This window comes from Musca vetustissima, unplaced genomic scaffold (genome assembly GCF_032173495.1).
Source record: "Musca vetustissima isolate MV318-11 ecotype Yass unplaced genomic scaffold, APGP_CSIRO_Mvet_v1 utg12726, whole genome shotgun sequence".
Lineage (NCBI taxonomy): Eukaryota > Metazoa > Arthropoda > Insecta > Diptera > Muscidae > Musca > Musca vetustissima.
The window spans coordinates 30,714-42,781 of record NW_026879485.1 but is presented as its reverse complement, the minus strand read 5'-3'; the positions used below and the strand labels follow the sequence as shown (position 1 = coordinate 42,781).

At 35.3% G+C, this 12,068-nt stretch overlaps 1 protein-coding gene across 1 annotated transcript in view; it reads right to left on the bottom strand.

Moving 5' to 3' along the window:
- LOC133324404 (hemicentin-1) overlaps positions 1-12,068 on the bottom strand; it is a gene marked incomplete at its 5' end in the record, with an annotated part of 177,357 nt that overhangs the window by 151,847 nt on the left and 13,442 nt on the right. Inside the window, one exon of the mRNA XM_061533244.1 lies at positions 1,969-2,120. Coding sequence (XP_061389228.1) covers positions 1,969-2,120 — 152 coding nt within the window. The remainder of the gene's footprint in view (positions 1-1,968; positions 2,121-12,068) is intronic.

Sequence of the window (12,068 nt, the reverse complement as noted above, 5' to 3'; positions counted from 1 at the left end):
GCACGTATAAGACGAAAATCAAAATATTAAGCGATTCGAACATAAATTTCAAAACTTATTTTGCTCATGTTGTGTTTACAAATGAATTAACCATTTATGTTTTAATAAAATTGTCAGTTGCCCACAAAATTCTTTCAAGTACACACTAAGTCGATATCTAACCAAAAGTCAATAAAAATTACGTTAAATTATAAATTGGCACTTGAAAAGTAACATAAACAAACACCAGCAAATGTGTGCGGATTGAAATGTATTATAATCGTTCACGTTTACCAGAGTTTAATTGTTTTTTCTGCACCATGATATAATTCAGCAAATAGTGAATAAACATTCCAACTTTCGTTGAAATATCTTAGCTTGAAATTTTTTTATTGAAAAAATGTACCAACATATGTCCACTTTTACACGCTGTATATTTTCGTCTGATTTGAACTAAATAACCAACGTCCGATTGACCGATTGCGAATAGCATACAGAATTGCGTATGCTAAGTTTGCCTCAGATCGACCCAGATTTATCATTATAATTTTGTTCGATATCATGTAAACGCCAATTGGATATATTTCAGAATGATGGGTTGATTTTAGTTGTTTCATATATATGTTGATTTATTTTATATATCTATAGATCACATATTTAATTTCGTCAGATTCTAGTCGATGGTCAAAAATGGAGAGTATTGTTCAAAAGTAATAATATCGGGTGAATATACGGATAGGGCTTTTACTCGATGATTGTCGTAGGGTATGCACCACAATTGGCCCCGTGGCATAGTAAAAATCGTCTCCAAAAATTCAAAAATTTTGTATACTATAAACAAATTAGTAAATATTTGGCCCAACCACTCGACGTAGACTACCAAAATTCCGCTCAAGTAGTTTTTATATCAAAACAAGTAACGGTATGAATGGTATTGTTTCTGGTCCATGTTTTGACATAGCCCCCATATAAAGGTATCTCCCTATTGAATGTATTTTATATATTAGACACATTTTCAATCAAATTGGCTTTTATTTGGCACAAAGAGCTCTCAATGTATACAAAATATCCTTAGAAAAATTTGTCAGCGTAGGTCCACGTTTTCTTATACTCATAAAATGGTACACACATTTTGAGTACTTACCCAAATACTGGCAAAAATTTGGCTCAAATGGTTTTTACGAAAACAACTTCTGGGTTTGAAAACGGGGTCCTTAGGTTCATGTTTGATATAACCTCCATATAACCGTATCTCCCCATTTATTGTGTTTTTAAATATTATAAAGATTTTACTATCAAATTGGCTGTAATTCTTCCACATTCCAAACATATTTGTAGGTGCGTTTGGAAGTATTAACCAAAAACCCCAGATAAGTGCACAATTTTATCACCCAAGGAAAGTGGTTTGACAGTTAAATAGTTTTTCTTGGGCAAATTGTTTGTTGTGGAAAAGAAATATTTGAAATTTTTCGTCAACTATTTGCCTAGTGTGACCTTACCTTTAGCAACAATCAGTGCAATATGGCAGTTTTCATTATATTCTTTTTACTATCGCATTTTTATGCGTATTATGTTTTTAGTATATACATTCCTGTGATATATTTTCATAAAATTTAATTCTTAATATTTCGAAATATTGGAAACAAATAAATACAAAAACATTGACCTCAAGCTCGAATATCTTTAATATATATTTTTTGCTAAGCTCATCTTGGATATAACGTACTAATTTGCCTGCTACTAGTTCGCTATAACCATACATGACTGTATATGCATGCTATCGAAATATGTCGGGCGTACGAATTTTCAAAGTTAAACAATATTAAACAAGTTCAACAGTGGCAGATCGTATGTTTATAGAAAAAAATCGAAACATGAAATTTTGAGTAAGAATATTAAATATTTATACAAAGTTTAAAAATTTTAAGTTTTTTATTGGATTCTGTTTGTTTGCTTGATTCGTAAATTTTTCTTATGGTAAATTCTTACCGTTTCTGTAGTTTTTTCCATTCGGATCCCATCTAACCACCAAGTAATTACCGCTGGTGGTCGCGACCCTGCACTTTGACATAATAAATCATATCGTCGACCAGCTGACAATGGTTGATAAGCGCCTAAGAGTCGAATATCCAGCGGAGGAACTGTAATAAAATATGAACATAACAAATAGTATTATCAACCGAACTATCGTAATAGTAAATACTTAATGTGACTAAAGGTTATAATAGGTATATATATAATTTATGCGTACATTGTGATTGTTGCGTAGTCGTGTTTTTCGCCGTGGTTTCGCTTGTTTGAATGACATTTATTTCTTACACATATTAATGGTGTTACTAAAATTATTCTTGTTTTTGCTAATCTATATTTCGTTGATTACTACCTTTTTGCGGATAAATAAACAATGCATCAAGAATAAAACCGATGTTTAATTTGTTTTTAACTGTGTTGTAAATACGCGGCGTGTATATTTGGTATGCATTGTTCGAATGCAAAGCACCTAGCAACGATGACATATAATTGGAAAATAAGGAAATGGAAATTTAAAATTCAAGACATTAAATACAAACTACATTATATTCTTTATATCAAGTGGTTTTATCAATGACTGAGGTAAGCTCAGTCGTTGACAAGGTCAGCCTAAAGACCACAAACCTTCAGTATTAACGCGAGTGAATAAATTTAAATACAGTGCAGTTCAAAAAATAGATTCATTCGCTATAAAAAAGTTCACCACATCAAAATTTCATATAGTAAGAAATCTTTTTAAACAAGTAACGGCACTTTTGTAGATACCACTCTACAAATAATTTCAAGTGTCGGGAGCAAGCACTGTACTCCAAATTATTAAATTAATTGTAAAATTATAGTATTAGCATGTAGCATTAACTTGTAATGATTCTAAAATAATACATTATAGGTTTAAGTGTTCCTTACACTTATTGTTGTTAAAACATTATAAATTGAAAAAATGATAAGTCTCAATAAATCAAACTCAAATCAAGTACCGCCACTTTATATATCTCTTTAGTATATAATTCCGTTAGATTTCAAATTTTCTCAAATTTAGTGCAAATATAGATTTCGTTGGGAGAACACTGAAGAGGTAAACACTGCACTTTAAAATGAAGGCAAAAGCTACAGACAAATTTCCTCAAACATTGGTTAGCCATATGTAAGGGTCCAAAATGCAGTAAATTACCAGTTTAAAGAAAACTTCAATTTGTTATCTGAACAACACCTAAAAAAGAGAGAATTTAGCATGGAGAGAAAATAGCATGGAAATTGGCCTTTGCATAATTGACTAAAGTCAATTTATTTAACACTGACAGAAGTATTTGCATTGTAAGAAGACCTCCGAATACTGAACTCCTTCCGCAATATAGAACAAAAACCATTAAACATTGTGGTGGGAATATAATGTTATGGGGACACATGGCCTTTGTTTTAAATGGAGAAGACAATGGATCCAATTTATTATAATAACAATTATATAATTTTAATTACTACAAATATTTTTATCAGACCCAACTGAACTACAACCAATGGGCGGAGCAGTATAGTCGGACAGGGCTGACCATATGAAACCCTACACAACTTCCACCAGACTCTAATTTTTGTGGTTCTATACTCTGAGCCTGGGAAAAATTTCGAGATATTTGCACTCTCTTGGCCGATTATAGGTCAACAGCTCCACGTTCTAAGTAATTGTTCAGATCCCCTTCACAGTGTAAAATATGAGAAGTTCTGCGTATAATAATGGCCTCTAGAGCTACTAGAAAATCTAACAAAAATAAAGATTTCGATTTATTGCACCATCTCAACATCACCGAAAATTCATTGGCCATAACCGGAACTTTATGTAAAAAATCAAAGCGATCAGCGCGACATTTCCGCCCTCTAGTGGGGTAATTTTAGTACTAAACAATATCATAACACATAGACACATACGACAATATAATTGGTATCAATTTAAATGTCAACCACTCCTCTTGGATATACTAACTTCTCGGGTCTATGTCCTTCAGGCCATAGAATACAATTTTTGTCATTTTTCACACAAAAGTCAGGGTCCATTTGACACGCTAAATAATGGCAGATCTTCATCAAAACATACATGCTTATTCTTTGGCTCGGTCCCCTTCTCCATGGAAAAATTCGCGATGTTTACGCCATAATTGCGACCTCTGGAGCGACCAGAAAATCAGACAAAAATAAAGTTATTGGTCCATTTCATCCCCTAAATATTAACCCATATTACATGCAAAATTTCGTGAAGATTGGGCCATAACTGTGGCCTGCATCGTGTTTACAAATTATAATGGACAGACGGACGGACACACATGTCTAGATCGACTCAGCTACTCGAGATCGAGATCGGTATACTTAAAGGTGGGTCTAGGACCAATATTTCGCTGCGTTACAAACTTTTGGGGCTGCACAAAGCTATAATACCCTGACAACATAGTTGTGTAGGGTATACAAATTTGCTGATTATGTGTAATATTGATAAATATGCAGTTTTTAGTTTGTTTATTTTTAAGTTAAGGGGACCCCCCAATCTCGGTTTCAAAAAAGTTGATTTTGTATTTTGATTTAATTCGAATCTACCCTAATTCAAGAATGTCCCTATGTAATTTCAAGTCAAAATCTCAACAACTCTTGAAGAGATATTGTGCTAGCATCTCAAACTTTAAACGCATTTTTCTCCAAACAGCGTTTTTGCGAATAGCGGGCACGATAACTCAAAAACTAATAATCCGATTGATTCCAAATTTTGGGACGATTGATTCCAAATTTTGAGACGTTTCTCTGAGTGTATACCTAGCGTATGAACTAGGATAAATCCAATAGGTCAAGATCTTCCTTATCCTTTAACTTGGTTTGTGGTAAAAAATGGGCGATTTCCCAAAAATATTTTTTCAAAAGCCCGCCATTTTGTTGAGCCAATAATCCTAGTTCATACGAGAGCCTGACATGTACCCTTTCTAACACCTTTGGAATTTTCGTATTCCGATATTTCAGTCAGGAGTTATCATGCATCAAAAATTAGCACTTTTCTTTAATCCCACAAAACAACAACAAAACAATAACGAAAAATTTGTAACTTATTTTTCTTTTCCTTTAAATCTTCAAATATATATCTGCATAGTTACAATATATATCTGCATATGCAATAGAAAACGAGATATGCCTTTGAATAGGCATATAATCACTCTCTGAGCCGATTTATGTCTATTTGTACGTCTGTCCATACAAAATGGCAAACAAAGTACAGGTAGCTTTTATGATCGGAATTGGAAGAAATTTGCAAAAGCTCACTTATTTGGTGCAATGACTATTTAAATTGGAGAAATCGGAAATATAGCTGCAATTTTATTCTCGAGTCAACCAAGTCTGCTGTCGTCAAAGAGAGAGATGACTGAGGACTGGAAGCATATACTGACGGAATGCTGTTACTATGATGACATTAGAGACTTAGCACGTATGGGTATATCGAATGGGGGGCGGGGTGGGTTTCAGTAGGGCTCTTGAAGACGATCGGACCTTTAGTTGTTTAAGTAGTTTTGCTCGTGAAGCATTTAGGAAAAGGACAGCAGTTAGTGGAGGTTGTCCTCGCGCATAGCCCCCTTGCAGGTGGGTTTGATCAGTTGCAACGGGTGGTGGTGGGTTGGTGCACCGAGTGACGTTGGGTGTTGGTGTGGTTGTTGGTGTTGCTGCTGATGTCGTTACGCTGGTGTTGCTGCTGATGTCGTTACGCGTTACGCTTACGTTACGCGAGATTCACTTCTGCTCTTGTGATTGTTGTGATGTGTTGTGATGTCCGATGCCGTGGTCCTTTGGGCCCTTTGTGCAGTCCGTGAGGACAGCATGTTTGTATTATGTGTATTTGTTCGACGTCGCCACTGCCTGGGGCAATGTTTTTTCTTGCCGCTTGCGGTTATTGAATGCTGTCGTATATTGTTTGTTTTAAGATACCAGCCCGGACTTGCGTCGAACTGGGAGAGGCTTCGGTCTCAGGCCTGAGCGGAGGTTTTCCGTACAGCGGGTGTCGGGAGCCCCTGGATCTGTCGATCCAGCCTGACAGTTCGCCCCTCACCAAGGGGGAGAGTGTGCTTTTTGCATGCTCTCCCATTGGTACAGCACTTCGGTGCTGGTGCGCCCATTTCCGCCTGTGGCTCAGCCACTGTGAGTTAGGCCAATAGGCAGGTACTCACACAAAACTCTTTAAGATACTGTAGTCACAGAGCGTAATCATGCAAGGTCTCAGTTTTCAAATTGATCAAGAAAAATCCAGCCCTCATCCCACTTTATGGAATCGTTTGGCTAATCCTGAACCATGGGAAGAATACAAAGAAAAGCAATACAAATTCTATTCACCCATCAGAGATTTGAGCAAAGTTAAGTCTCCAGCTCCCAACTATGATGAGGAATAGATTAAATGTTGGTTTATTTAATTAAATGTTTAAACAAAAATGTTTATGATTAATTAATGGCGAGTAATAACATTTACTAACGAAAAAAGAATATATATATATATAGGTTTGTTCAATTCCACAATAGTTCACCAAAATCACAAAAGCATTCTGAATAAACTACAGATTAATGTGTCTGTATATATATATATATATGTTAACTGATCGGTCATTGCAAACCTTTCATGATATTGACCTCCAAACTTTATTTGGGTGGAAGCTGTGTCTAGGTCTATGTTCTCTATCGATTTGTGACTAACCTACTCATTTCACGGTTTTCGTGTCAAAGTATGTAGTGTGCACAGCTTCAGAGTAATACTCATCTGAAGGTGAAAATTTTGTGCGATCAAATTCGATCAAAAAACATATTTTTCGGGCCAAATTTTTAAATATGTCAACTGAATGATATGGGTACCCGCGATCAGTAAGGATTTTTACGTTTCGGATGATATGAGAAGATTGTCATAGCTCGCCGGACACCACCATTGTGGCACCATGTCTGATAAATGACGTAATCTGGCAACCCGTTATTTCTCTTGGTTCAGACCACGTACCCATCATCGTCTCCGTAAATATATCAACCGATTTTATAACCTCTGAACGCCGAACTTTCCTGAACCATGGTAAAACTGATTGGCAAGGTTTCAGAGATTTAACCAATTGCCGCTTCAGATAGCTGCCCATTCCCTCAGATCCTCGGGTATCTGAGAGGAAATTCCGAGACATCATCACTGCTGCAGCCGCCCGCCATATACCTGCTGGTCGTATACCCGAAGTGAGACCAAACTTCCCAGCAGAAGCGACGGTGCCTGCGAATGAGCGCGATGAGTTTCGTCGTACAACACCTGAAGACCCAAGAGTGAATGAACTCACTCTTGAAGTCAACAGATTAGTATGCGAGCACAAGCGGAAAAAGTGGCTAGTCCACCTGACCTCTTACAAAGTAATAGGTCGGTCGGTGGTAAGCTATACCGCACCAGTGTGGTACGCGAATGTAAGCGATACGCAGTGCAAGAACATACAAACCTGTCAGAATGCCGTCCTGAGAACTGCGACTGGATGCCTCCTTATGACGTCAGTGGACCATTTTCAAGAGGAGGCAATGGTCTTACCCGTACATCGTCACAACAGGATGTTGTCGATGCAGTACCTGTTTGGGTGTTATCGCAGGAATCATCACAATCACGTGAAGAGAGACCTACATGATCTAGAGAGAGAGGTCCAACGGTACAAAAGAGAACCACCAGATCAAGAGGCTTATCGAGCAGGAATTGCCAGCATTCACACGGAGGCAGTGACCCAGGCAATGGACCAATACCATGTGAATGCAGTACTAGGAGTCATTTCTTCAATAACAGTATTTATTAAAATACGATATCGCCTGGTAGTGACTTCGAATAACGTATATTTTGAAAAAAAAAAAATGTGAACATTTAACGCTAAATAAACATAAAATTGAAGTTAAGATTAATACTAAGCAAAGCTAAAAACATTATTTAGTTAAATTATAATAATAGTAAATTTTTCAACAATTTTATTGATTTACAGTCTTCGGTTGTTAATTGTGTATTCTATCCCAAGCGTGTAAAATATATTGCTGAAAAACACTCTTTAGGTCCAACAACGGTGTTTGGGGAAATCTAAGATGGCACATATCTGTAAAAATTAATGTTTTAAAAATTTCAAATTAACACAAAAGTAAGCTAACTTGCCTCTTATTATACTCTACGTAGTAAATCGCTGAAAACTGGGTTTTTGTATAGTTCCACGCCATGTTATTTCAATTGTTATTTGATCACTTATAAACGCTTTAATTGCTAATTTAACAAATGATGACATCTCTATTCCCCCAACACGATTTTTTAATATTTTCTGTAATAAATTTGTATCTAGAACGGTGGCAGAAATTATGATAAAAGTTATATATTATTACCAATTGTTCCTGAACTTCATATTCTAAAACACTTATAGCATTGGCTTCTGATGTTCTAATTTGCTCAATACTCATTACCTTTTGCGGTGAATCTATGATGTTGTATTCTGTTGACTTTGGGGAAACGGTTGAAAATAATCCAGATGCCTCCCTCTTGCTTTTTTATTCAATTGCCTTTTTTGATGTAGAATTCATGTTTTTTTTTTGAATGATAAATGTGCCAAATGACATTTCTTTACTCGTACTTATAACCAATAAGATATATATCCATGACCTTAAATGTACTTTACACGCGAATTATATGTTTCCGCACCACTCTATATTACTTCATACAGCAATCAAAAATGTTTCAGGCCGAAGATTTTTTATATTATTTATTATCCAGAAATTTGTATTAGATAACAAATATTTAAAGAACGACAGTTATATAAAAGGGTTGTATTCTTGAATTTTTTTTCATATTATAGTCTAATTTCATATATTAGCAACGATTAAAGCAAATTAGATTTTTCCGAATGGGATGGAATGTTGGCACAATATAAATATGGTTGCGAAAATGAGAACATTCTGCACTTGGTAATTAAATCTCCATTGTTTTAATCGTTGGTCAATTCTACAAATTCACATTTACACTTAATGAATCTGAAATAAGGTCTGACATTGAAATGGACATTGAAAATAAGAAAGTTCTAAGGCAAACATATTTTTAATTGAGAAAGAGAAACATATTTAAAAATTGTTTAATATTTGTGTAAATTACGAAGCTATCGAATTTCCATATTCTTTCACAATAACCCAACAATCAACCTCACCATTACCAATACCTACACCCATGCTAATCATACACCACTGACACACAATAAATCCACGAAAAATGAATCAATTTTTTTAAAATCCATTCATCAGGGAAAAACACTTGCTTACCCGTTATAACAACCAATTTTCCATTGGTGAAGTTTCAAATGTACCCATATAAAATAAATAATTTAAAAACATTTCTGCCATATCTCAGCTCCGACACTGTTGAGAAATTTATGTAAAAAATATGGTAACGATTTTCTGGATTCGTCATTCTCCCTCCTATTTGGGCCTCAATAAATTCTTTAATTATAGACATAACATATTCGTTCCTTTACTTCTCTCTATCTGAACAACAGCTAGCAGCGGAATTTTTTATACATTGAAGGTACATACTTTTGGCAACACAAACAAATAAAAATGATTTCGCAACCATTTAAACCTTTTTTATTCCACTAATTTTAAAAAAGTACTCATTTTCCGAAAATAAGAAGAAACATTGAGACCGCTAAAAAGTATCAGATTTGAACCCTCAACACAAAATTACTTATCGTATCAATACCAATATGCGACCCTTCACAAAAAAAAACGATCTGCTGGTGATTATTCTTGGATTCTTTGTATTATAAGTCGACTACATCTTTTAGTATGGTCGTGAGGTAAAGCTAAACCCACTTGCTCTGTAGTGGAGCGCGATTTTAAGGACCTTTCGGTAAAGAAAGAACCACCAATTAAGCCAAGAAACTTACTTAGAATATTTTTAATGACCATTGTGTTTTATTTCCTTGCAATTCTTTTAACATCAATGTATCACCTCATACACAATTATGTGTTCTCTTTTTTCACTTTTCGTCGGTCGTTAAAAGTGAGCGAGTGTTAGTAATTTTCATTTGCCAAACTAAAGTGATGCAATTTGGATACGGCAAAACAACGTTTGCCGGGTCTGCTAGTAATTTATAAAATTGAAGTGTTTATAATTGTTGTGGATTTATTGCCTCGGTCTAATCGGGTTGGTGGTCAACCTTACTAAGTTGGGTGAGTGGCCCCAATATTGGCCTTCAGAAGCCTTTAAAATATATATTCAGAAGACGAAAATAAAGAACGAAGCAACCTTGAGTAAATACATTTCAAATACCAGAACTGTGGGTTATTTAAACATAATGAGGCTCGACTGTTTGAAGTTCCGCGAGAGGAAAAAAATTGAAAGTTAACAAGTACTAAATTGTGTAACAACAATTCAAAAAGTGTTAAGTTCGGCCGGGCCGAACTTTGGATACCCTCCACCATAGATATACAGACAGGTACTATAAATGAAAATGTAGGGAACATAGCAAAAAGTGGACCTATACCGACATTTCTAAAAAAAGGATTATGTAACCATAATGTAAACAATAATAAATTTCAGAAATTTTTAATGGATAATTATACCCTCAGCCTTACAGCTAATGACGGTGTATACACTTTAACACGGTGAAAATGTGCCTCATCGAAATATTGGTTCTAAACCCCATGTTTCTTTGCAAAAAATTAGATTTTATCCAAACTTTTCCCATCTTATTATTTCTTCCAATCTTAGTTCAAATTCGAAGATGGGGAATATCGGTCCACTTCTTCTAGTACCTCCACGCAAGGGCTAGATCTAAATGCGGCTATAGTTCATTATCGAACTTTACGTTCTAATTTTTTATCTCGCTGTCCTCCGCAGATGAAATGATTACAACAGAGTCTTAGAACCAAACTCAAAACGCGTAACAAATCAGATAACTATTTTAATATAAAAAGGGGGTTATATGGGGAATGCCCAAAAAGGGGACGAATATTAATAATTTTTGGTAAGGAGATTTGTTACTATATACGACTACAAAATACCAAATTGCAGCAAATTCGGTTGATAAACGCGCTCAACAACACCAAAATACCGAAAATTGGGGGTATCCTTATATGGGGGCTATCCGAAAAAATGGATCTATATTCATAGTTTTTTGTGGGGAGATTTGGTACCTATTAAGAACTCAAAATACTTAATTACAGCTAATTCGGCGGAAAAACAAGATCAAAACCTCCAAAATACTGAAAATTAGGAGGTACTGTTATATATTGACTACCAGAATAAGTGGACCTATATTCATAACTATTTGTGGAGAAATTTAGTACCCAATAGGAACCCAATGTAGCAAATTTCAGCGACTTCGGTTGAAAAACGCGCTCAAGAACCCCAAAATACCGAAAATTGGGGGGTACCGTTATATGGGGGGTACCAGAAAAAAATTACCTATATTTATAATTTTTAGTAGGTTTATTTGGTACCCAATAATAACTCAAAGTACCAAATTCCAGCGAAATACTCAAAATACCGAAATTTGGGGGGTACCCTTACATGGGGGCTGTCCGAAAAATGGACCTATATTTATAATTTTTAGTGGAGATATTTGCTACCCAATAAAAACTCAAAGTAATAAATTTCGGCGAATTCGGTTGAAAAACACGCTCAAGAACTTCAAAATACCGAAAATTTGCGGTACCGTTATATAGGAGCTATGTCTAAACGTGGACCGATATATCCCATGATCGAACTTGACCTGCAAGCAGACAAAATACAACCCTATGCAAAATTTCAGCACCCTATCTCAATTCCTTCAGAAGATAGCATGATTACAACAGACGGACGGACATGACTAGATCGTCTTAGAATTTTACCCTGATCAAGAATATATATACTTTATAGAGTCGGAAATGAATATTTCGATGAGTTACAAACGGAATGACAAAATTAATATACCCTCCATACTATGGTGGAGGGTATAAAAATAGGGTTATATGGGGACTACCCCAAAAAGGGGGCGAATATTAACAATTTTTGGTAGGGAGATTTGTTACCATAT